The sequence below is a fragment of the Littorina saxatilis genome, linkage group LG8 (genome assembly GCF_037325665.1).
Source record: "Littorina saxatilis isolate snail1 linkage group LG8, US_GU_Lsax_2.0, whole genome shotgun sequence".
NCBI classification, from domain to species: Eukaryota; Metazoa; Mollusca; class Gastropoda; order Littorinimorpha; family Littorinidae; genus Littorina; species Littorina saxatilis.
In genome coordinates, this window is record NC_090252.1 from 51,247,185 (window position 1) to 51,274,684 (window position 27,500).

At 40.4% G+C, this 27,500-nt stretch overlaps 3 protein-coding genes across 3 annotated transcripts in view; all 3 read left to right on the forward strand.

Annotated features, from left to right (window-relative positions):
- The window catches only part of LOC138974715 (uncharacterized), a 25,116-nt gene extending 2,328 nt beyond the window's left edge, over positions 1 to 22,788 (forward strand). The window contains exon 4 of the mRNA XM_070347437.1: positions 22,721 to 22,788. Coding sequence (XP_070203538.1) covers positions 22,721 to 22,788 — 68 coding nt within the window. The remainder of the gene's footprint in view (positions 1 to 22,720) is intronic.
- Positions 1 to 27,500, forward strand: part of LOC138973794 (uncharacterized) — a 166,540-nt gene that overhangs the window by 38,238 nt on the left and 100,802 nt on the right. The window lies entirely within an intron of this gene.
- LOC138974716 (uncharacterized) overlaps positions 26,634 to 27,500 on the forward strand; it is a 26,264-nt gene continuing 25,397 nt past the window's right edge. Inside the window, exon 1 of the mRNA XM_070347438.1 lies at positions 26,634 to 26,748. Coding sequence (XP_070203539.1) covers positions 26,634 to 26,748 — 115 coding nt within the window. The remainder of the gene's footprint in view (positions 26,749 to 27,500) is intronic.

The following is a 27,500-nucleotide window of genomic DNA, read 5'->3' on the forward strand; positions in this document are numbered from 1 at the left end:
TTTTCTGTAACCAGTTGACAGTGATGAAACCATATATTACGGTCTCCTTCCGGCAGCAGTCCCAAAATTTCGACTTGTTTTGACATTAGAACGATGTCTTTACCTTAAACTGTGAAGAACAGAACGGAGATCACTGTCGAAGTCGGCCAATCTGCAATCATTTTCGTCTCGCGAACACTGATCTCAAATTTAGATCAGTGCTCGCGAAAAACATATGGGAGATAACTCTGTATTCTTTTTTTTTATATAGATTCGCGTAGGACTGTAGCGTCCGGTCAGAGAGACAACTGGCAATAGCCGTGGAGCGATGCTTATCAGAATGAGTTCCACTGAGTCCACCATAATCAAATATAGTGCCGAAAAATTAAAGCTTCTTTTTTTAATACAATAACAGGATAGATTGTTCCAAAAAAAAACTACAGAAAATTGGCCATTTTGACCTCCATAATGTAACATCTTAAAAGTAAGTGTAGTTGGACCTGTCTTTAACGACAGTTTGAAACTGTCTACCCGAGTTGTTATCGCAATTAAAGAAAGCCGCCGTTGGCTACTCGGGTGGTGTCTTATCGCTTTCAAGAGTATGTCAAGAGTATGTCAAGAGGTGTGTATGGGGTGCACTCAAGCGCAGAAGACAACATGATTGCATTCGGCTAACTGAGAGCCGTCCCGTCCGTCTGATACGTTTAGCAGTCGGTATAGCGAGATGGTAGTGTATGAATTTTATGTATTGGTGATGTAGAGATAGTACAATGTAATTAAAAAAATAAATTTAAAACAAACATGATTTTAAAGGTTGTGAAAGACAGGTTGTGAACGTTAGTTTGGGCCGAAACTGGCAGCCGCAGTCCGTTTAGACATGTGATCGCAGTTGACAAGTAAGCAATATCTTAAAACATGTCGCGTAGACGAAATTAATACATTCAGTCAACCCTTCGAACTCACATTATGAAAGACAATACGAAGACAAAACTCAATACCTGTGTCGATTTCATACCTGACGGCGACCGCTATCGCGTTCACGCCACAGAAAGCCAGTATAGCGCAGTAGTGTAAAGCGCTTCTTATGAAATTGTGCTTTTTCTATTGTATATTTGTGACCCTCCACCACGGAATGAGTCGCATGTCACCTTTGCATGATTTTCATATTTTTACATTTTCCTAAAGAGTTTGTTATGCTCTATCCAGTGGTGAAAACCGTTTTAGAAAAGAGCGGAAACTGTTTGAGTTATACGCCTGTGACTAAGGTGACCCTCACACTGTTACCATACACTCTCCGGACTTATATCAAGCCTAGCGCAGAACCGCGCGCGCGAGGTGACATGCGACTCATTTCGTGGTGGAGGGTCACATTTTTTTCGAGCTTGTTTTAATCCAAACAGGACATTAAACGTTGTATGTATTTTTGACCAAAATAGGACATTTTACACAGATCGAAACAGTCAGTGTTCCTCCGAGACCGCGCTAGCGGTCGAGGTGAACGACTGTCGAGATATGTGTAAATTGTCATATTTTGGTAAAAAAATACAAATAAAATTTATGTATCTGGGTAGAATTTCTTGTAGTTTTTATGATTGAACGCACACAAACATGCACTATTTTGTAGTCTCGGCTGGCCGCCTAAACAGACGTTTTGTCGGCCTCTGACGTCACATAGCTCAAAGAAGGGAAATCCAGTGTTCAATCGATACACATAGATTTGTTTATGGAATCAGAAAATGATCAAGAATAAGATTACATCTTTTTGGATCGATTCATCACATTTTATTTTTAAATACAATTTTCTGACTTTTAATGGCCAAACTCAAAAAATAATTTGCAAGCTTTAATCCTGAAATGCAATCCTGTTGTCCGGATTTTGTCGAAAGTTATTTTTACAGAATTTTAATCAAATGAATCCAAAAATGAGGGTGTGACAGTGCCACCAAAACTTGTACAAAATGCCAGATATTACGTCATCAAAGAAACGTATCCTCCAGTAGTCCAGTAGTTTTCTCTGAATGGCTCTACACATACATACACACAGACCCACAGACCCACAGACACGTACTACGTAGGCCCTACACCACAACCCTAGTCACGATTCCCCATCTAAGTTAAAACATTTAGTCAAAACTTTACAATATGTTAAAAAATATATATATATATATTTCGTGTGGTCGTTATAGACAAAGTGGTGGACAAGCTTTCATTGGACAGGTTTGATTGCACGATCGGACTAAAGATTCAAACACACCGATTGGCTTCAAGGGAGCCCGGGTAGCTCAGGTTGTGGACTTGTGATCCTAGGGTCGCGGGTTCGAATCTCGGCCGGGGCCCAGATATGTCATAATGATATACTACAACAACAAAAGTTCATGGAAAGATAGAAACGCTTACTTGCGTTGCAACTTTCAAAACATTTAAGAGTAATTCGCAGTCGGCTGCAGGTCGAACATCATGGAAAATTACATATGAAAATCCGGACGAGGAAGTAAACTTTACCAAAACATTATTGCGAGAAATGTCGCGACAAAACTGCCGGTTGTTGTTATTTTTCTACCTCAAATGCACTCGACATCTGCATGAGTAGGAATAGCATAGAACACAAAATACGCATGCTAACTTAACAAGACAACATGTTCTAGGTAGATAATGTTTGACTTTCTTCTCTCATGTAAAAGTTGTATATCATCTATATTGTTGTATCATAACAGAATTCAGACGTTCAAACGATTTCTGAAACAGACGTGTGCTGCCTGCTACATATATCATTAAACAAATCAAGCCAGTGATGTTGAGAAGAAAAAATATCGACAACCAACTATACCACAACGACAACAATCGATAATTTTGCGCACAAAACAAAAAAAACTTTCGGGAAATAGAAGTCAAGTAAGCTGATCAACTGAAAGAAGAATGAATCTGAATACACATATTTTTTCTTCTTTACCCCTGTCTCCACCCCCTGACCTTGGTTCGGCGCGTCGTTAACAGATACTATGATTTGACACGATCGTTACCTCACAGACGACACGACTCGCCGCGTCTACCTCTCCCTGTGTGCTTCTGTAGCGGCATGTATAGGATGAAAAATATTAATTAATTTATTTTTGTTGTTGAGCAACGGTTTTTACGAACACATAGTGTTAAATAAAACCTTGAAAGAAAAATGATTGTTGTGTATGCATGAACCGCGCACAAGTTCTATCACGCCTCTTCTGAGCGGCTCCCGTTCCACCAAGGGCAACATTTTTTTCTGCCAACGATTTATTGCATGAAGAAATCAAGTTGACACCTTCTTCGAGCTTCGTGGTCCGCCAGTAAAGTAGCGCACATACTAAATACATTCATCCATTGGCCCAAATGGTCATGTGATAAACCCAACGCTCCGCCCACTTCACTCAAAACACTTGACCGCCGCGTCAATGAAATCTTCGCTGGTGTTTATTGGATGGTCTGTTTTGTTACAGGCCGAACGCTGCCCGTCTTACAGAAGGCTCATAAGACCGCGTAAAAGCCATACCACGTTGAAATCAGCGGTTCTCTTCTAAAAGCGTGATTGACATTGTCAGTTAGTCAAGCAAACGAATGCACGCGTTCACGCATGCACACACATTAATATACGTTTGTTCTGCGAATTGTTTGCTTGTTTCTCTATGATTTGTTAATGCGTGCGCGTGTTTGTATGTGTGTTTATCACCAGTCGACATAATTACTGAAATACTCAATTCTTTGGACGCAACAGCACTCTGCACTTTCAAGCATGTACTACATGTACTGTTTTTGTACATGGGGTTAACACACGTTGTTTTGCATAGAAATCTTAATTCGTTAAGCGGGGAATACTTTAAAAAACAAAACCCACATGTTTTAACGATTCACGTAATGTTGCTTAGCTAACACAACAATTCGCCAAGAAAAATGTACTTAGCATACCCATTCCTAAAACGAGTATAAAGGATCTTAGTTGGAAAAAAAAGGGAAGTTTTGTTTTTGTTTTTTAAGTAAGTCGCCCAAGCGCTCTATCAACTTGGCTAAAAACAAATCTTTGAAAAAAAACACAACTAACTACACACACACACACACACACACACACACACACACACACACACACACACACACACACACACACGAAAAAATAAAAGAAAAGAGAAACACACACTAATGTGACATGATATAACTGAGTTTGCTGAAAACTGACGAAAAAGTACAAGACCGGAAAATCGCAAATACTTACGCATAAACTTTTACAATTTCTTAGAAGCGCTCCGAACAGACACAATCACACACTCACATGCAACTTGGAAAAGCACTTCACTGGACAGTTCGGGTTGCAATTTTGGTTATTGTAATTATGTAACCACACACGTACCATCTGAACATCAGTGTCTAAGTGTTCAGTTATTCACACGGGTTTCATCTGCTTGGGTAATGGATTACAACTAAATAGCACTGAAAAAATTAATTTAAAGAATCAAGAATCAAACGCAAAAGAGATTATCGCCAGAAGGTGAAATCCTGTTTGTATGAAAAGAAATAATCGGCAACGGTAACGGAGCATTTTACAGTTAGTTATTTCAGATGTTTCCAAATTACATCACTGCGAATGTCTCTTGGGCTTCGAAAGGTGGATGTCGCCGGGGAAAAATCACTAAAACGGCTTATTTATTTCTTTATTTGTAAATGAAGTCCTTCCAATACGTATCAATGATTTGGATCACCACCTCAGGTTTGCCTAGGAAGGCGTAATCAATATTTTCAATTTTACGCCGGCAATAAATGTTTACTTTGCGCGTAAAACATATATTAAGAGCGTACAATTCATCAACAGTAATTAAAACAAACAGAAAATCAACAAACTAACTTACAAACAAGCAAAGGGACACGAGAAGAAAAACAAGTCGCGTAAGGCGAAAATACAATATTTAGTCAAGTAGCTGTCGAACTCACAGAATGAAACTGAACGCAATGCAACGCAGCAAGACCGTATACTCGTAGCATCGTCAGTCCACCGCTCACGGCAAAGGCAGTGAAATTGACAAGAAGAGCGGGGTAGTAGTTGCGCTGAGAAGGATAGCACGCTTTTCTGTACCTCTCTTCGTTTTAACTTTCTGAGCGTGTTTTTAATCCAAACATATCATATATATATGTTTTTGGAATCAGGAACCGACAAGGAATAAGATGAAAGTGTTTTAAATTGATTTCGAAAATTTAATTTTGATAATAAATTTTATAAATTTAATTTTCAGAGCTTGTATTTAATCCGAATATAACATATTTATATGTTTTTGGAATCAGAACATGATGGAGAATACGATGAACGTAAATTTGGATCGTTTTATTAAAAAAAATATTTTGTTTACAATTTTCAGATTTTTAATGACCAAAGTCATTAATTAATTTTTTAGCCACCAAGTTGAAATGCAATACCGAAGTCCGGGCTTTGTCGAACATTACTTGACCAAAATTTCAACCAAAACTGAGGGCGTGACAGTGCCGCCTCAACTTTCAGGAAAAGCCGGATATGACGTCATCAAAGACATTTATCAAAAAAATGAACAAAATGTCTAGGGATTTCCTACCCAGGAACTCTCATGTCAAATTTCATAAAGATCGGTCCAGTAGTTTGGTCTGAATCGCTCTACACACACACACGCACATACCGACACAGACACAGACACAGACACACACACACACACACACACCACGACCCTCGTCTCGATTACCCCCTCTACGTTAAAACATTTAGTCAAAACTTGACTAAATGTAAACAAGTCGCGTAAGGCGAAAATACAACATTTAGTCAAGTAGCTGTCGAACTCACAGAATGAAACTGAACGCAATGCCATTTTTCAGCAAGACCGTATACTCGTAGCATCGTCAGTCCACCGCTCATGGCAAAGTCAGTGAAATTGACAAGAAGAGCGGGGTAGTAGTTGCGCTAAGAAGGATAGCACGCTTTTCTGTACCTCTCTTTGTTTTAACTTTCTGAGCGTGTTTTTAATCCAAACATATCATATCTATATGTTTTTGGAATCAGGAACCGACAAGGAATAAGATGAAAGTGTTTTTACATTGATTTGGACAACTTAATTTTGATAATAATTTTTATATATTTAATTTTCAGAGCTTTTTTTTAATCCAAATATAACATATTTATATGTTTTTGGAATCAGAAAGTGATGGAAAATAAGATGAACGTAAATGTGGATCGTTTTATAAATTTTTATTTTTTTTTTACAATTTTCAGATTTTTAATGACCAAAGTCATTAATTAATTTTTAAGCCACCAAGCTGAAATGCAATACCGAAGTCCGGGCTTTGTCAAAGATTACTTGACCAAAATTTCAACCAATTTGGTTGAAAAATGAGAGCGTGACAGTGCCGCCTCAACTTTCACGAAAAGCCGGATATGACGTCATAAAAGACATTTATCAAAAAAATGGAAAAAAAAGTCTGGGGATTTCCTACCCAGGAACTCTCATGTCAAATTTCATAAAGATCGGTCCAGTAGTTTAGTCTGAATCGCTCTACACACACACACAGACACACACACACACGCACACACGCACGCACGCACATACACCACGACCCTCGTCTCGATTCCCCCTCTACGTTGGGGCGGGGACGTAGCTCAGTTGGTAGCGCGCTGGCTTTGTAGCCAGTTGGTCGCTATCAGCGTGGGTTCGATCCCCACATTCGGCGAGAGATTTATTTCTCGGAGTCAACTTTGTGCAGACTCTCTTCGGTGTCCGAACACCCCCGTGTGCACACATGCGCACGAAAAAGATCCCACGTTCACAGCGAAAGTCTCAGGGCTTGGAAAACACGAAGACACGCATGCATCATCTCTCATCTCTGATTATCATGATCGTATTTCGATACTTTGACGAGACAAAACCCGATGCTGGTGTGTCGAAGAAGACAGCCACAGCGGGCTTGTTCGAATCAAAGTATCACACTATATCTTCAGCGTATTACCAATACCTGTCCCAATATAGACCAGTTGGTCTAAGAGGACGTTAAACCCTAATAGTCAGTCAGCCCTCTACGTTAAAACATTTAGTCAAAACTTGACTAAATGTAAAAAACAGAGACAGAAATGGGGGAGGGGAGCATATGGGGAGGTGGAGAGAGGCATTACAAAAACTTTCCTGTTGACGAAAGCAAAATGACGCGAAATGAACCCAATGATGGTTTTTTTCAAAAGTAATGTAGTAAGCTTACAAAAGTGTTCTTTTTTGGTTTGTTTTATGTGTTTTCCTTTTAACAGCCAACTGTCGCCCAATTAGGGACTGCTCTACATTATGCAAATGAATATGAATAGTTAATGGTTGAAAAGTGTGAAAAAGAGAGAGAAACAAAGAGAGAAACAGACTGGTAGAGAGAAGATGGAGAGAGGGAGGGAGGGATTCAAAGAACTGTTGCCGAAAGCAAGGCATCTCGAGATAATGGCCTATAACCTGTTCAGGTAAGTATGTTAAAAGCAATTAACCGCTGAACTCATCCTCTCTAAAGAGTACACTTCACACCAATCGCTGAAGTTTTCAAGGGGTCATAGAGTACACACATTGGACAATAGAGAGGCCGTAAAAGGGTCGCGTTGCCATTGGTCAACCTGACCACGTGATCAGCCTCGGCACAAAGCTACGTCCGTGGTCATGGAAACCCTTTCTAGTTCAGTCCTGGCTCGGAACAGTTTTTTGTGGGTTTTTTTTCCGAACGATGTAGGCGTCTCCCAGGAATTGTTTTGGTTGGCGTGCGGAGCGGAGAGTTACAAATTACTTTAAAAGAAAACACTTTGGTTACTTCTCAGAGTGTTATGTATGGTCCGACTGAGGTGCCAGTAGCGGACGTTTTAAATGGAAACAAATTGAAACAACTTTTACAGCCCGGACTTCGGTATTGCATTTCAGCTTTGTGGCTTAAAAATTAATTAATGACTTTGGTCATTAAAAATCTGAAAATTGTAAAAAAAAATAGGCCTATTTTTTTTATAAAACGATTCAAATTTACGTTCATCTGATTCTTCATCATTTTCTGATTAAAAAAACATATAAATATGTTATATTTGGATTAAAAACAAGCTCTGAAAATTAAAATTACAAAAATTATGATCAAAATTAAATTTTCGAAATCAATTTAAAAACACTTTCATCTTATTCCTTGTCGGTTCCTGATTCCAAAAACATATAGATATGATATGTTTGGATTAAAAACACGCTCAGAAAGTTAAAACGAAGAGAGGTACAGAAAAGCGTGCTATCCTTCTCAGCGCAACTACTACCCCGCTCTTCTTGTCAATTTCAGTGCCTTTGCCATGAGCGGTGGACTGACGATGCTACGAGTATACGGTCTTGCTGAAAAATTGCATAGCGTTCAGTTTCATTCTGTGAGTTCGACAGCTTGACTAAATGTTGTATTTTCGCCTTACGCGACTTGTTTAAAATCAAGAGTCAAACTGACACAAAGATTTTCACCTTCCATTTCTCTGTAATGGAGGCACGCAGAGGCACGACGTAGAGAGAGCGTCAGATAACCGCGACGTAGGTTTGGGGAGTCGGGTCGGGCACTAAGAGTACAGTTTATTTTTACAGAACTGTACATTAATTATCGCAACAGGTTTAAACAGTTCGCTTTACATTTGATTCTGTCTCTCTCTGTCTGTGTCTGTCTGTGTCTGTCTGTCTGTCTGTCTGTCTGTCTGTCTGTCTGTCTGTCTGTCTCTCTGTCTGTCTGTCTGTCTGTCGCTCTCTCTCTGTCTGTCTGTCTCTCTGTCTGTCTGTCTCTCTCTCTCTCTCTCTCTCTCTCTCTCTCTCTCTCTCTCTATCTCTCTTTTTTTTGTCGTTGGAATTTGAATTTAAACATATCATTGAACATAAAACATAATTGTCAGAACGATTTCGAGTGAACAGACTTCGGCGTGTACGAACACAGATAACCCTGTGGGCTGCTGTCACATTTTAGGTTTCTATACAATGAGAAAATAACAAAGTGTTGTTGACTTTTCATGCAAGGAGGTCGATCCTTGCAATTTTGCATATTATGTTTGTTCTCGTATGTTAGCTTAAGACGGGAAAGTCAGACGCAAGCGAAGGGAAATTACCAGATCACGCTTACAAGTGTGTACTAAAAGTCACATCAAATCCAATCTTCGGCCACTGTGAGGCCACTAAATGAGAAACAGATGACAGGCACTCCGCCACTTCTGCTGAAGGACATAGCAGGTACTTGGCTACACTTCACTGCGCCACATGAGTGATTCCATTTTCCGTTCGGCAATCAGTCTGTCTCACGCACAAATTGTCAAGGGTAATTTTAAACTGAGTCTAATTTTGTCAGACACTGGGCAAGTTTTAATACTGGACCTTCAACATTGACGATTGGGGTCTAAAAAACACATTCCTTCCTTATAAACGATTCAGAGAAAAAACCCCCCCCCCCCCCCACTCTATACCCCCACCCCCTTGCATTTTGAAATCTCCTAACATTATCTGAAATTGAAGCTGGCGTCAGAAAGCATGACTGAAACCCCACCGCTGTTAATCTCCTTCTCGATAAAAGAAGATATACACGTATTGTACGGCCGTTTTCTCAAGGCTGTCCAAATGAAGTGCTATCTGAATTTAACTCTTAAAAAAAAAAAAGACTAATACGGTTTTTTTTAGTTTTTTTTAATAAGCCACGCCCCGGACTGCGCGCGCAACACATGCAGACGACGCATATATGTGTAGTAAGTTTGTCGGAACTTTGGCGGAGTAATTTGATAGAGTTTTTAGATTGTGTCAACGACTGTAGACGTGATGTAACTTACAGATAAATTATATCTGAGCTTAAAAAAGTGTTTATTTTCAATAAAAATCGGTTCGGGTAGCGATGTGATGTTAATCTAGCAAATCAACAGGGCTACTTCCTAATGGACCGAAGTTCTGTGGGACTGAAGAATCATCAACCGATGTGAACTGCTATTTGTTTAGGTGGTTCAGTCTTTCCCCATCGGCAGCCCTGTAAGCTTACATTTACTGAAAAAATCCTGTTTCATTTTTCTCTTTGAGTAAGAATATTTGTCCGCAGCTTACGGACTAACCCGTTCGATAGTATTACTTGGGTATAAACTTCCTTCCCAGATTGTCTCTGTCTCATCGCAAAATTACACAAACATTTTTCAATTTACAATATTTTACTTTGTCATTTTTTTTCCCTGTTCGACGACTCTTCCGACTATGTGAGTGTGTATGCGTATGTTGAATCCGATTACGCTTGTCCGCTAAACTGAAACGTGATCGAAATGACATTCGATCGATATTGACACTAACTAGTTTTAAAAAAAAATGTATTCACACGCATACGCACACGTGCACTTTTGCAGTCCCATGCACTGACCGCTGGTTCTACCTTGTGCGCTTGTCCGGAGTTTTTCTTTGTTTCTTTTTTAATTTGAGGTAATCGATAATAGCGTGGCATGAAATACAATTTTGCGAAAACCCGGTGAAAACATATCGCTCCAATGAATGCTGTCCATCATGTGCGAGGTCGGCAAAAGTGTTACACGTATCGCATGAAAACAAAGAGTGTACAGATAAAACTGAAAAGGAATTAAAGCGGAGAAGTCGGCAACTCAGTCAAACCACCTCTAATAAAGTGACAAATAGTACTAAACTATCGACTACTAAGATTCATTTGATTTTGTAACCAAGAATTTAGTTTTTGTTTTTGACGGCGCCATCAATTTAAAAGAAATGCATCTTTTCTGGTTCACATTTAAATTAAAAAAAAATTAAAAAACCTACCTTTCTTGTTTTTTGATTCACATTTAGATAGTCAGCATTATATCATTTACATTTAACGTATACTGCATCCCGGTATCAGCATGCTTATTATACAATAAAATAAAAACAGCGCTAGCATACCATGAACATAATTAATTTCCTTGTAAATCTGTTTTGCTTCTTTCTTTATTTATTTATTTGTGTGGGGTGTTTTTTTGCGTCTTTATTTTGGGGAGAGTGTTTTATTGTTCCTCAAAAGCACTTTGGTCAATATCCCTTTAACTTTGAACTACCGTTCAGTTTGAGGACAGAATGCAATTCTTTTATTTTTGGACAACAACACTGTTGGGGTTGATGTACAAAATTGATGGTTGACTGATCAAAAGATCAAAATATTGTGTGCGATATCTGTTCCTTTAAACCTTTCGTTTAACCAGCAGGTGACATATGGCATGGCACGGCCCCCGTTTGACCACCCAGGCTCTCCCTCGCCCACTTTGTCCCCGCAAGTTTTTTTGCTACCTTTTCTATATGCACTGTCAATAACAATTTTTGAGGCGAATTTGTCGTTTGCTTGCAAAAAAAAAGATAGTTAATTATCAGATCAGCTTTGTAAAGGAGATACTAAAAACCGCACATAATTATTCAAAAAAAGTCTGATGCGTGGCGACAACTGCCGCTCCGACTGAAGGGCTATTTACTGAAAAGGAAGGTGGGGGGGGGGGGGGTCCTGGGGAGAGGTGGAGGGGTGGTGGGCAAAATGAGACAGAGCCGATACGATTACGATGTGGAGGGGGGGGGGGGGGGCAGCAAATGTTCGCATGCACATGGTGGTCAGTAACTTTAGTAACACAAATCGACGTTTGATTTTAATCCCACACAGATGTGTTAATTTTTCTTTTGTTATTTTCTTTTTTCTGTCAAAATGTATAAATGAAAAACGTGACAGGCTGGATAAAATTTATCTGAGTGAAACGTTATTTCTTTCAGGGTCCGCATTGGTTTCTAAAAAAACAATAGTGTTTAATTTTAACTTGATTTCATTTACATGAATTCAAATCAGAAACGAAGAAAATATCATAACCCCGCAATATAACAGTGTCACAGAATCGTGAAACAATTCCGTGAAAACATTCTCTCAATGCTGACAATGTCTTGGTGCGTGGTTCTCACATGTGGTGTCCAGTTGTCCATCTTAGCTAATTTAAATTCCGCGTGTGATGTTTTAAGTGGGCCTATTGGGACGAAGCTGAGTAGATTCGGGATGCGAAAATCAGCAGATTATACGATTTTATGATCCGCGGCAGAGACTATCAAGTGCTCTTGCGTATACAAGAACCAGTCGGTCGGATCGAGTCCAGGTGTGATTTTCGCGTTCTACTTACAGTCGTTTTATCTCAGCTGATAACTCCTTGCCAAATGGTGGCAAAAACGCTCAATGGAAAGTGACATCGCATGCGTTGGGAAGACCGTGGGAAAATATTGAGACCTCAGAATAGGGTCCTTTTAATTAGAGACGATTGACCAAAGCAAAAATAATACGACAACACATCATAGTGTGTGTGTGTTTCTGCACGCGGTCTGTTTCTCATAAGGCACGCAATAAGCACACCCTGGTCGTAAGGGAAAATAGCCTAATATGGACAACTGCCTGATATGGACCACCTCCAGTTCTGACAAACTAACGGTGCTATAGGTCTCAAAACAATTTCATTCTTTGGATAACTTGCATATATATGCGATATAAACATTTGTAACCACACAATAAGCTAAGCTTATATTAAATGTGGTTATAAATATGTACATCTAGATAGGAATTATTATTTCACGTTATGTCAAGGTCAGAGAATCGCTTATCCCCTTGTTATAAATGTAAGACAGACAAGATACAATTTTTACCAAAAAAAGAGGAAAAGATACAGCAAAAGAATCAGAGGATGTGACAGAGGACGGGAAGAGAGTTAATTTTATTTTTCAGCAAGCAAGGGGGGGGGGGGGGGGGTCAGAGAGACGATTACTGTTACAGACTTGCCAATTCAATGTTCCTGCAGCAGCAATAATTTCATCCAAAATGTTGTCCAAACTAATTAAGCTTAGATTACTCATAATTTATGAATACAAAGAAAAACCTTCAAGAAAGATTCACTCAAACTTGATTAAATCCCCAGATGAAGCATCCGTCGCATCGCACATATGGAAACATGCGTTCTTTGATATTACTGTTGCGATCGGTTTTGACGCTGCCGCCACCTCGCCGCAACTATCGTGCTGCCATCGCGTCGCGATATGGAAACACAGCTTAAGACTATGCATATAATACTGCTGGTTTTCTCTTCATTCTTCTCAAAATGTCGGTCTCTGTCTGTCTGTCCCTGTTTGTGTGTCTCTCTATCTCTATCTCGCACTAATTCTGTCGGTCGGTCCGTCTCTCTGTCTGTCTCTCTGTATTTCTAGCTCTGTCTCTCTTTTTGTCTTTTTCTTACTCTCTCAGTTTATTAAAACAAAACAAAAACAAGTCGCGTAAGGCGAAAATACAACATTTAGTCAAGTAGCTGTCGAACTCACAGAATGAAACTGAACGCAATGCAACGCAGCAAGACCGTATACTCGTAGCATCGCCAGCCACCGCTCACGGCAAAGGCAGTGAAATTGACAAGAAGAGCGGGGTAGTAGTTGCGCTGAGAAGGATAGCACGCTTTTCTGTACCTCTATTCGTTTTAACTTTGTGAGCGTGTTTTTAATCCAAACATATCATATCTATACGTTTTTGGAATCAAGAACCGATAAGGAATAAGATGAAAGTGTTTTTAAATTGATTTGGAAAATTTAATTTTGATACTAATTTTTATATTTTTAATTTTCAGAGCTTGTTTTTAATCCAAATATAACATATTGATATGTTTTTGGAATCAGCAAATAATGGAGAATAAGATGAACGTAAATGTGGATCGTTTTATAATTTTTTTTTTTTTTACATTTTTCTGATTTTTAATGACCAAAGTCATTAATTAATTTTTAATTTAATTAAGCCACCAAGCTGAAATGTAATACCGAAGTCCGGGCTTTGTCGAACATTACTTGACCAAAATTTCAACCAATTTGGTTGAAAAATGAGGGCGTGACAGTGCCGCCTCAACTTTCACGAAAAACCGGATATGACGTCATCAAAGACATTTATCAAAAAAATGAAAAAAAAACGTTCGGGGATATCATACCCAGGAACTCTCCTGTCAAATTTCACAAAGATCGGTACAGTAGTTTAGTCTGAATCACTCTACACACACACACAGACACACAGACACACACACACACACACACACATTCCTGCCTGTCTGCCTGTTCTTCTCTCTCTCTTAGGTTACTTTCACGGATTATGCAAAAAAGAAATATGCACGGCTGCTTCACACTTTTCTTGTTTTCTCTCTATTCTCAACCTTTGGTGTCTGTCTGCGTGTCTGTGTGTCTGTCTGTCAGTTTGTTTGTTTGTCTGTCTGTCTGTCTCTCTCTCTCTCTCTCTCTCCCCTTCTCTCTCTCCCCATCTCTCTCTCGCCATCTCTCTCTCTTTTTCGCTCTCTTCATCTCTCTCTCTCTCTCTCCCCCCTTCTCTCTCTCCCCATCTCTCTCTCGCCATCTCTCTCTCTTTTTCGCTCTCTTCATCTCTCTTTCTCTCTCTCTCTCTCTCTCTCTCTCTCTCTCTCTCTCTCTCTCTCTCTCTCTCTCTCTCTCTCTCTCTCTCTCTCTCTCTCTCTTACAGTCAGCATAATGTATTACAAATGATGGTTTATTCCTGGCAAATTTCGACCAAATGATTATCGAAGATGGTTATGCAAATAAGATGCAACAACGGAAAACAGACGAAATTAAACAGAGACCCCAAGCCCGTGACAGACAGACAGACAGACAGACAGACAGACAGACAGACAGACAGACACAGAGACTGAGACACAGACAGACAGACTAGACAAGCCGACAAACAAAAAAACAACATGAAAAGACACATGTAGGTGACGATGCTGATCCCAATACCGATGCCGATGTCGATGATGATGATGATGATGATGATGATGATGATGATGATGATGATGATGATGATGATATATCTCTTTATTTCCCTCTCTTGGAGAGTTTGCTGCGTGATAGCCTCTAACCCTATTCATTGTATAACAACGTTAAATCATCATCGTCATCTCTCTCTCCCGTTCTCTCTCTCGCCCCCCCTCTCTCTCTCTCTCTCTCTCTCTCTCTCTCTCTCTCTCTCTCTCTCTCTCTCTCTCTCTCTCTCTCTCTCTTACACACTTTCTCTTTCCTACTCTCTCTCTGTTTTGTTCTCCTTTCTCTGTCAGATTTGTTTTAAACAAACACGTAGGAAAGAAATCTGCAGAGCTGTTGCAATTGTGTCTTTTATCTCTATCTCTTTCTATGATTTTTTTTCTCCGGTTTTTGACTGTGTGCCTATCTGTCTGTCTTCCTCTCTCTCGCAGGTTACTGTCTGTCCGTATGTCTGTCCGTCTGTTTGTCCGTCTCTCTCACTCTGTCTCTGTCTTTCTCTCTTATTTAATTACCCCAACTCTCACTCTCTCTCTCTCTCTCTACAATTACAAATACAATTTTTGTATTAAACATGCCCCTCTCCTCTTTATTGGTATAATGTACACAAACCCTTTTCGAATGAAGGGACTTACAAACCAACCACTACATGTATTTAGATGTGTGATGATCTTGGCAATGTCTTGCTTGTTTGATTGATTTTCTTTAAAAATGTAATGTATGGATTAGAGCATGATGTTGAGAAAGTGCAAGCTGCACTATACCACTTAATTCACATCAATCAACTCGCAATTTACCTCAATGTAATGCATTTTGTGTACATATGTATAATGTGTATTCACTTTAGTTATCTGTTAAAATGTAGAATTTTAGTTATCTATTTTCTAATTTTTATCTTGTATTTTTTATTTCATTTTTTTAGTTAGTCCCTCTTTAGGGCGAGGGCTGGATGTAAAAAAGCAGACCACTGCTTAATCTACTACCCTCGTTAAATAAAGAATTGTCATTGTCATTGTCTCTCTCTCTCTCTCTTTCTCTCTCTCTCTCTCTCTATCTGTCCCTCCGGCAGCACACATTTTTCGCTCCAGCAATTTACTTGAACAAGTGAAGAAAATGCCTGTCGTTGGACTACCAACTGCTGTGGAAGCTACCTTGACAGGCCTGCCAGCTGACCACTATGTCAAGTACTGGAAAGTCACCGGAGAATGAGAAGGAGCCACAGTCACACTTCAACTGCTCAGCACAGAGAACCAACAGGCCGCCATTTGCCGAGCTAGTCAACGCAACGTAAACAAAACCCCTTCGCAGCTCAGACGTGACAGACAATGATCCCAACAATTTAACAGCAAAGAGGTACATGCGTTTCTTCTGTTGATACAGCTGATCGATCATCTGCGAAATCATGCCAGCACAACATCAGGCATAATTCACACAAACACGTACGACAAAGTTCCCGACGTTAGGCACAAACAGAAAATGAGACTACACGCCGGCGAACGCATTGACAGCGAGGCAAGCTGTGTTGTGAACATTGAAGCACGTGAATCACGGAGCCACATTCCATCCAAGCTGACGGAACCTGCCTTGCAGCAATCCGTTGACTCCACATGCGTGGCCACTGACAGTGACAAGGACAGATATTTTACGTCAGAGAGTGATACAGAGGAACCAGTGGAAAAGCAGTTGACTAAAGCTGAAAAGGATGCTTTGGAAAGGGAGTACAGTCTAGGGGAAGTAAAAGCACTTGCTTTAGAAATTACTACGAACCCCAGAACACGAAAGAAAGTGATTAGAATGGTGTACAATGCTTCATCCAAACAGCTGCTTGCAAAATCAGATGACTTCATGTTCACCTACGATTGTACCAAAGCTGAAACATTGTACTGGACGTTATTCAGGGACAAAGCAGACATGAGTTATGATGAATCAGAACGACTGGCATTTATTGAGGAGCCTGCGGATGTGCGACGAACACTGTACCTTATTGAGATAAATCATATCGCCAAGGATTTGCATGCACTGGTTACACTTCTCAGAGCCTACCTTCAGACTTGAACTTTGATCGCTGTTGTATCACATTTACGTATCATTACATGCTGCTTCTCTTGCAAAACTCGTAAAGCACTACTACTATATTTTGCAGCTGATACTGGTAAAACGTTAATACTCTATGATTGTATTAAAACATTATTGTACATAATGCACTGGAAACATTTTCAAACATAATGTGGTTAACTTCTATTTCACCTCAATGAGCGAGGGCGGGATGAAAAAAAAAAGTAGTTTAGCATTTCCTATTCTGTTACAGTGTTAAGATAAAGATCAATTCAATTCAATTTAATTCAATTCTATTCAATACAATCATCTCTCCCTCATTCTCGTTCTCATAAATAGGACTCAAACCATACCGGCACGGTGGCCTAGTGGTAAGGCGTCCGCCCCGTGATCGGGAGGTCGTGGGTTCGAAACCCGGCCGGGTCATACCTAAGACTTTAAAATTGGCAATCTAGTGGCTGCTCCGCCTGGCGTCTGGCATTATGGGGTTAGTGCTAGGACTGGTTGGTCCGGTGTCAGAATAATGTGACTAGGTAAGACATGAAGCCTGTGCTGCGACTTCTGTCTTGTGTGTGGCGCACGTTATATGTCAAAGCAGCACCGCCCTGATATGGCCCTTCGTGGTCGGCTGGGCGTGAAGCAAACAAACAAACAAACAAGCACAGGTTTTTGGACGTCCCCATTTCACTGCTGTACAGCAAACATCGTCCCCAAATACCTGTGTCTGTGTGTCACCGACTTAGTTGCTCTGCAGAGTGTGTGTGTGTGTGTGTAATACTGCCTTGCTGCAGAGTTTGTGTTATACCGCTTTGCTCTGCTGAGTGTGTTTGTGTTAATTACGGTCTGTCTGTCTGTATATTCTTTTGTCTGTCCGTCTGTCACTCAAGGGTAAGGGGGTGTCCTTAACCTCTCCTTTGTTGTCTCGGTCTGTCTCTCTGTCTCTATCTGTCTATGTCGCTCTTTCTGACTCTCTCCCTCTCAGCGGAGATCAAAGCCAATGAAACACATCTCTGAAGCAGTTTTAGCTTGTGCCTCCAAATGACTGCTGTACAACAACCAGACCCCATCTGACTGCTGTTTGGGAAACAGTCCCCAATTCACTGCTGTACACCATTTACGTATCATTACATGCTGTTTCTCTTTCGAAACTTGTAAAGCACTACTTCTATTTTGCAGCTGATACTGGTAAAATGTTAATACACTATGATTGTATTGAAACATTATTGTACATAAAGCACTGGAACATTTTCAAACATAATGTGGTTAACTTCTATTTCAACTCAATGGGCGAGGGCGGGATGGAAAAAAAACATTTTAGCATTTCTTGTTCTGTTACAGTGTTAAGAGAAAGATAAATTCAATTCAATTTAATTCAATTCAATTTAATACAACTCTCTCTCCCTCATTCTCATAAATCAGACTCAAACCATCCGTTGTCAGGGTCGTGAATGCTAGCTACTGACTGGATTGGAAATACTCTTATGTCGCCTAGCGCCATATGTAACTGATGAAACCATTCATAGCACAGCGCAGAGCTATCGGTTTTTGGACGTCCCCATTTCACTGCTGTACAGCAAACATCGTCCCCAAATAACTGTGTCTGTGTGTCACCGACTTAGTTGCTCTGCAGAGTCTGTGTGTGTAATACTGCCTTGCTCTGCTGAGTTTGTGTGTTATACCGCTTTGCTCTGCTGAGTGTGTGTGTTTGTGTTAATTACGGTCTGTCTGTATATTCTTTTGTCTGTCCGTCTGTCACTCAAGGGTAAACCGGCACGATTAGCTTAGTGGTAAGGCGTCCGCCCCGTGATCGGGAGGTCGTGGGTTTGAACCTCGGCCGGTGTCACGATTTCATCTTTTGCCTGTGTACATATTTCCCCCTCGATATTTACTCGAGACCGAAATGTTGTTTCCTGGTAAAATTAAGAAGAGAAATTATTTATGGACGAAAAGCATGTCAGTTTCTTGCATGTGAAAAAAATTGGTTGTGAAATTAAATAGATTTCACTCCCAAAATCGAATTCTTCGAAAACGTGTACCGAGTGGTTACGTCCCTTGAGTAAGAAGGGAAACATTTTAGGATGAATCAAATTTCTAAGTTAAATAAAATAATTGGTTGGACAAATTTGGCCCCATGAATGTAAGGTACACAAGGTCGCTCATCAGTACTATCGAAGGGTGTTTTTTTTGTTCAGTGTAGAGTTTATACTAGATCAACGAGGCCGAAAATCGAAATATCAACACGGCGAAAGATGAAAACGTCACACCGGGTCATACCTAAGACTTTAAAATTGGAAATCTAGTGGCTGATCCACATCCCATTTTGGTGCAATCCCATTTTGCCGCCGTCCCATTTTTTTCCACATCCCATTTTCGCGACATTTCACAAGCCAAGCGTCATTTTATAAAATTTATAATTTTGGATGATTAATGAGATGAGGATGATTATAATGATGATGCTATGGATTTCCAATTTGGATTGAGACTACGTGACAGGGCATTTTACTAACATGTCATAACAATAGCGCGACATCCCATTTTGACACCATATCCCATTTGGCCGCCATGCCGTTTCACCGTATTCCATTTATCCCCCATCCCATTGTCGCGACATTTCACAAGCCAAGCGTCATTTTACTACCGTGTCATAACAATAGCACGTCATCCCATTTTGACACCATCCCATTTGGCCGCCATCACATTTTTTATTTATTCTTCTTGCCAAGCCTCACTATACTACTATACTGCGTTATTCAACTAGGAAGACATTCCGTTTACGCCAAATTCCATTTTTGCCACAATCCAAAATGTCGCGAAATAGAGATGGCGGCAAAATGGGATGACGGCAAAACGGCATGGCGACAAAATGGAATGTGGCGCTAGTGGTTTGACACGGTGGTAAAATGACACATGGCCTATGAAATGTCGCAAAAATGGGATGGGGGCAAAATGGGATAACGGCGAAACGGGATTGCGCCAAAATGGGAAGTGGAGCTAATGGTACATGACATGGTGGTAAAAGGACACTTGGCCTGTAAAATGTCGCAAAAATGGGATGGGGGCGAAATGGGCTAACGGCCAAACGGGATTGCGCCAAAATGGGATGTGGGGCTATTGGTACATGATATGGTGGTAAAATGACACTAGGCCTGAGAAATGTCGCCAAAATGGGATGGGGGCGAATTGGGATAACGGCGAAACAGGACTAATAGATCCCTTGACTTGGGGTAGTGCGACTCTGTCACTGCTAGCTTTCCACTCGGAGGAAGCGACCGGAATTTCCCAACGATGGGACATCCTAGTAATGAATTTTTTTTTTTAATTCCTAAAATTAACAGAGTCGCGCTACCCCAAAAGTCAAGGAATTTCGTTTTTGTCCCTTGACTTTGGAGATGACAAGAAAATATCGGGCGCAAAAACGTGATTTGTAAAATTTTTCACAACATATGTCGCCTAGCGCCATGTATGTGATGAAACCATTCATATAGCTCTGCGGGAGCTCTGCACTTTTGGACGTCCCCATTTCACTGCTGTACAGCAAACATCGTCCCCAAATACCTGTTTGTTTCTAAAAAATCACGCTGGAGGTTGCATTTTATGTAATAACCTCCTGAAATGAGTTTTGACACTTTAGAATGGCATGTAAAATGACACATGGCCTATGAAATGTCGCAAAAATGGGATGGGGGCAAAATGGGATAACGGCCAAACGGGATTGCGCCAAAATGGGACGTGGAGCTAATGGTACATGACATGGTGGTAAAATGACACTTGGCCTGTAAAATGTCGCAAAAATGGGATGGGGGCGAAATGGGCTAACGGCCAAACGGGATTGCGCCAAAATGGGACGTGGAGCTAATGGTACATGACATGGTGGTAAAATGACACTTGGCCTGTAAAATGTCGCAAAAATGGGATGGGGGCGAAATGGGTTAACGGCGAAACGGGATTGCGCCAAAATGGGATGTGGAGCTAATGGTACATGATATGGTGGTAAAATGACACTTGGCCTGAGAAATGTCGCCAAAATGGTATGGGGGCGAATTGGGATAACGGCGAAACAGGACTAATAGATCCCTTGACTTGGGGTAGTGCGACTCTGTCACTGCTAGCTTTCCACTCGGAGGAAGCGACCGGAATTTCCCAACGATGGGGCATCCTAGTAATGAATTTTTTTTTTTTTTTAATTCTTAAAATTAACAGAGTCGCGCTACCCCAAAAGTCAAGGAATTTCGTGTTTGTCCCTTGACTTTAGAGATGACAAGAAAATATCGGGCGCAAAAACGTGATTTGTAAAATTTTTCACAACATATTTCGCCTAGCGCCATGTATGTGATGAAACCATTCATATAGCTCTGCGGGAGCTCTGCACTTTTGGACGTCCCCATTTCACTGCTGTACAGCAAACATCGTCCCCAAATACCTGTTTGTTTCTAAAAAATCACGCTGGAGGTTGCATTTTATGTAATAACCTCCTGAAATGAGTTTTGACACTTTAGAATGGCATTTAACGCTCATTGAAGTTTTAACAAACTTTCTAACACCTAAAACATTCATAGCACCGATAACGTAATTCTAGCTCTGCACTTTGTGTACACATACGTCCCCATTTCACTGCTGTACAGCAAACATCGTCCCCAAATGTCTGTTTTTCTAAAAATCACGCTGGAGGTTGCATTTTATGTAATAACCTCCTGAAATGAGTTTTCACACTTTAAAATGGCATTTAACGCTCATTGAAGTTTTAAGAAACTTTCTAACACTTAAAACAAAAGAGACCCCAAATGCCTGTGTTTTGAGCAAGATGGCATTTTGATACACAGCCGACCCCAAATGACTGTAAAACCACCTATGTGTGTGTGTGTGTGTGTGTGCGTGCGTGCGTGCGTGTGTGTGTGTGTGTGTGTATGTTTTAGAGAGAGAGAGAGATGGGCCACTTAGAAATAAGGGTTAAATGAAGAATTGTCAGATCAATTTTCCGCTTCAGGGTAAGCACAGTGCGTGGTTGGCTTTTGCTCGCCATTTTGGTAAAGGGAGATTACTCTCGAACATTATCACTACAGCCGGACTTTAGCTTCCCCGGGACTTGAAAATAGTATCACTACAAGGGGACTATCACTATATCCGGACTGAAAAATATCACTACAACCGGACTAAGTTAACAAAGAACATGAACAACTGGGACCGGGACCCAGAAATTCGATTACTACAGCCGGACTATCACTATATGGGTCTATCACTACATCCGGACTTCACTGTAGCGGGGTTCATTTCGGAATGAATAAGACTTGCACACTTTTCCCCCTTAAAGTACTTTTAAAACGATCAAACGTGTAAATGTCGCTGATCTGTAATTTGTTTGGAGTAGTTAATTAAAACTCGTGTTTTACTTTTGTAAACAAATGACTATAGAAAGATTTGTAATTCACAATGGGTCATGTACAGCTTATATAAATTCAGTTGATGAGGGAATTTTGCGGTGTTTATACATGTATTTGGCTGGTTCTGGTTGTGAACGACTTAACCTCACCATGAAGTGGTAAAGTGACATGAGCTTTTCATAACCTTATTGTTTTAGTTAAAGACCTTATTGTAAATATTTTAAAGTATGGACACTGGCATTCGGACTGAGAAAGGTAACAAATAACCTTCGCATCGGTGTTTATGCACCTTATCTGATGGGTCTGTTCGTGCTCGACTCAACCTCCCCGAAGAAGCGTTAAACGTGTACACGTATTTGTATTCAGATAGCGAGGCTTGTATGACTAATGCTGTTAACATTCAGTCCTTGCAAAACAAGGTATGAGGTGTACACAGCCCACCTGGCAGAAGGCCAAGAGAAATTATCAGTCACCTCAATTGTTGACAATCAGAAGTGTGCTATCAAGTTGGCAACATGTCATTAGACGAGGAGCCTAATAACCAGTTGAACAAGCCTTAGTTGATTACTGACAAAAACAATGTGTTCTTAAGTGTGTTAACATAGCAGCCAATAAGTCGTTGCGTTTTGTATGTGACTCATAGGAAAGTAGTGATGGTTAAATGCTTCAATTCCAAAGCCTCAAATTAGTTGGAAGAAGTCGACTTCACGCAATTGGCTGCACGAATTGTTGGCACTACATTTTTGGTAAAAAGACATTATGAGTCTTCGAGAAGTCAACATCGGGCTAAAATAAGGACTGCCCTAAACAAAAGTTGACTTTGTCATAAATGCACTATTACTGGAAGCGGTTCTACATATGTCGGGGTGTGAGTGGGGTATGTGGGGCTCAAATGTTGCAAACAAATTTTGTACCACAGAACCACAAAATTGTTCCTTTGTGCATGTAGTTGAAATTCTTATTATTTTCAGCTGAGACTGCACCAACGTCGGAGCCAACGAGAACAACGAGTGAGTTTGTTTTTGTTTTTGCTTTCTATCGATAATATGCTGAGTGCCTTTTGTTTTAAGAGACACCTAACATGACTAATGGATGAAATTAACCTTACGTCACTTTAGACTTGCCGGAACTTTATGTGTGCTATTTATAAATTAGGTGCATGAGTGTGGTGTGTGTGTGTGTGTGTGTGTTTTATAACCATATTATGGTTTTGAGAAAACATGACTCTGCTATTTGTCTCTCAAGTGCACACTCCTCAGGAGATAATATATGACAGAAAAGGTCAAATAGACTTGATCAATGTTCTAACACGTGAAGGCTCTTCAGCAATTAACAGCACTAGCACTCAGATCAGCAAAGCGTTCAATAGCTGCATGGATACTAAATTAATCATATAATATATGTAGTATATTTTTCACCGGACAGAGGAACCGTCAATAGAGATACAGGCGTGTCGTGTTGTATTGCAAGACAAACAAGCATTACATTATCAACGGTTTCATTTGGAAGGAGTCGTTAAGACACGTTGCGTTTTGTCAGAACCAACATTTTCAAAAATAAATGTTGAGAAGTGTTCGTAGCACTCATGGAACGGCTTTCATGATTGGCTTGTGAATATAAACAAACGGAGCAAGAAAATGTTGCACGCGAAATACTTTTGTTCCTGCCTTGAGCCCTTTGACGGAATAAAACAGCTTTTAATGTTGTCACAATCACTTTTTTTCCTGCCTTGAGCCCTTTGACAGAATAAAACAGCTTTTAATGTTGTCACAATCACTTTTTTTCCTGCCTTGAGCCCTTTGACAGAATAAAACAGCTTTTAATGTTGTCACAATCACTTTTTTTCTTCTGTCGTTTGAGGTGACGACGGAATAACTTGCGGGGTTCATACGACGATCGAACGTGTAAATGTGTCTGATCTTTAATTTGAGAGAGAGAACGAAACTTATGACGTTTGGCTGTGACGTTTACATGACGATTTTTTCTTTTTTTTAATCAAGAATTTTACGTCATTGGTCATTGTTTACTTACATTCTCATTCATTTCACTGAAGAAGGGCGTGGCCCGAAAGTCTTTGGAACTTGGTGTTTACTGTGTTTTTTTCTAATTGATCTTTAATTTGTTTGGAGTATTTCTTTAAAATTCGTGTTATACTTTGGTAAACACATGACTTTAGAACGATTTGTAATTCACAATGGGTCATGTAAATTGAGATTATGAGGGAGTTTTGCTGTGTTTATACCCCTATTTGGATGACGCTGGTCGTGCACGACTCAACCTCTCCAAAGAGGCGTTAAACGTGTACATGTATTTTGAATGTGTTTGTGTATGTGTGTGTGTGAGTGTGTGTGTGTGTGTGTGTGTGTGTGTGTGTGTGTGTGTGTGTGTATGTGTGTGTGTGTGTGTGTGTGTGTTTGAGTGCGACTGGCTGTATTAAAAGTGATGCGATGCAGGGTTGTGATGTAGCGGAACTTTCCGCTACAAAATGTAGCGCCGCTACAAAAAAAAGTAGCGAATAGCGGTAAACTACTTTTTTTTCGAAAGTTGTAAAAGTAGCGAAATAGTAGCGGCGCTACTTATTTTTTTGTAGCGAATAGCGATTTTGCGCTACAAATTCCGCTACATGTGTAATCTTTTAGGGACATTTGTGTTGATCGCGTGGTCACAGATTTATGAGCTGCTAACGAGTGTTTTCGGCGAATACTCACCGGAAGTTACACCGGAAGTTACATTGTTTTGAATCGCGATAGGCCTACTCAATGAGCGATCGATCATTCACACTCAGTTCACACTTCATTCTCAAGAGCAAACGATGGCAGCCGGACGTGTATTACCGAGTTTTTTGGATAATGTTTTAGCAAGCTTTGCTTTCATCGAGGAGAAGGAAGACAAGTTTTTATTTAAATGCTTGTTGGGTTGCGCTCCTGCGAAAGTGTTCTCGTGTGGAAAAACCTCTTCCTACAACTTGAAGGTTCATTTGCAGGTATGTCTACGTTTTCAGTATTTTACTTCAGTATTTTACGTCTGTCATTTCATTTCGAATGCTTGCAACAAGGTGCCCTGTCAGTAAAATTTCCTCATCCTTCTCTCCTTCTTCTTTATAGAGAAAACATCCATTGGTGAAGGATGCAACAGCACCAAGAAAGAGGAAAAGAGAGCCGAGCCCAGAAAAGCAACCCACCATTGTCAAATCCATGAGAGTTTGTCCCAAGATCACCAAAACACAGGCAAGTTATTGTTTAACTGTTACATTTAGTGTTTATCATCTGGTTTGGTTATTTATTTAAAGTGCTATTGCACTTAGCTGATTGCACACCAGGGATTTTTTTAATATCAAGACCTGAAACCTGTAGACTATCTATATTTTGCAGTTGGACACTGCAGTACTAGAGTTGCTGTTGAACGAAAACCTACCCTTTCATCTTTTGGAGAGTGACCATTTCCAAAAGTTTGTCACAACCGTAAGTGGAGGACCTCAAACACTAATGTGTCGGCGCACAGCTAACAACAGACTGCAGGTAAGAATAGTAACTGATCATGATATATGCAGAGTAAATTTAGCAAATTTAGCCTGCTACACTTAAAAGACCATTGGTGTGGAATTGCCATGGCTCCCCACATAATCATGTTGCATAGTATTGTTACTTGCTGATTATTGGATTATTTGTAAACTTTTTGTACAGGACAATCTGAAGCAACAGAAGAATCAGATGATCACAGAGCTGGAGGGCGTCAACCATGTTTGTGTGACTGCAGACTGCTGGACTTCTCGCCATAGGTATATATATATACTGGGCTCATCGTGCTTAACATAATCAAGTCTAATATAAAATCGGGTAGTAAAAACAACATTCACAGCCTTTCATACGACATTTGACAGAGGAATTATTATGGAGCATTATTGTGTGTGTGTGTGTGGTTTGTTCTAGGTCCTTTCTGGGTGTCACTTGCCACTACCTTACAGACACCTTTGAAAGAAAGTCATTGGCACTGGCTTGTCGAAGGATCAAGGGAGCCCACACATATGACGTTCTAGGGCAAGAAATTCAGAGCATCCTTACAGAGTTCAGGATTCAAAATAAAGTGCACAGAGTGGTCACAGACAACGGCAGCAACTTTGTTAAAGCATTTCGGTGTGTATTTTTTTCAGTGGATAGCAATACTTTTTTTTATACTTAATTACACATTTAATTGTAAACATTGTGTTTTAAACTGGTTTTTCTATGTGCAGCATCTTCAGCCAGATCAGCCCTGAGCCGGCAGATGAGGGAGATGACGAAGACGAAGACGACAGTGTCACATCGATGTTTTTGTGTTTGAAGAAGCCACCCCCTCATCCCTTGTGCAAACGTACATCAGAGAGCCTGTTCAGCCATCACTGGACTCTCTTCACACCAACACTAAGATGAAGAGCCTTTTCCTGCGGAGTAACACAACTCTGCCCAGCTCTGCTGCGGTTGAACGGCTGTTCAGCGCCGCAGGACTGATCCTGACCCCTAACAGGGGCAGAGTAACAGACAGTAATTTTGAGGCCAAAGTCCTCATCAAATACAATGGCGGAAAGGTGTGAAAGGTGTGAAAGATATAAACAATCTGCTCTGCGTGATCGTTTTAACTTTTGTTTTTTAGTGAAGATTTTTGTAAATAAAATGTATTCTGACTTTGATTTCTTGTTCTGTGTTTACTGCTTGTGTGGAGTTAAAAGTAGCGGAAAAAGTAGCGGTTTTTGAAAAGTAGCGGAAAAGTAGCAGCAACTTTGTGTAAAAAAGTAGCGGAAATGTAGCGGCTACAAATTTTACTAAAGTAGAGGAGAAGTAGCGGCTACTTTTTAAAAAGTAGCGATCACAACCCGCAGCGGGGCATCCCTTTCTGTGACCAGCCAAATGCAATGTACCGATAGGTTTGCTTTGGCACAAGGATGTCCATTCACAACACGGACTGCTGTAACTGATAGGATGCGCGGTGTATAGGTCTGTGGCTGTAGTGAGTCATTGCACAAGTCATCCTAGTAGCACGAAGCCAGCCAGCGTCAACAGCAATCAGCACACAGTACGAAGGCCCCATCATTTGTCTCTCGTAAAACAGACAGCATGACCTATCAGCTGTAGTCTGACAGAAAGGCAGATGGAGGACGTTTTTAATTACTATCTTCTGTTAAAATAACTTGTTTCCAGCTTTCGCATTTTGAGCTCTGTATACGTAAGTTTTCACAATCCAAGACCAAAAAACAATCACAAGTTAATTGCCGAAACGAGCCCCACCCTCAAAGTCA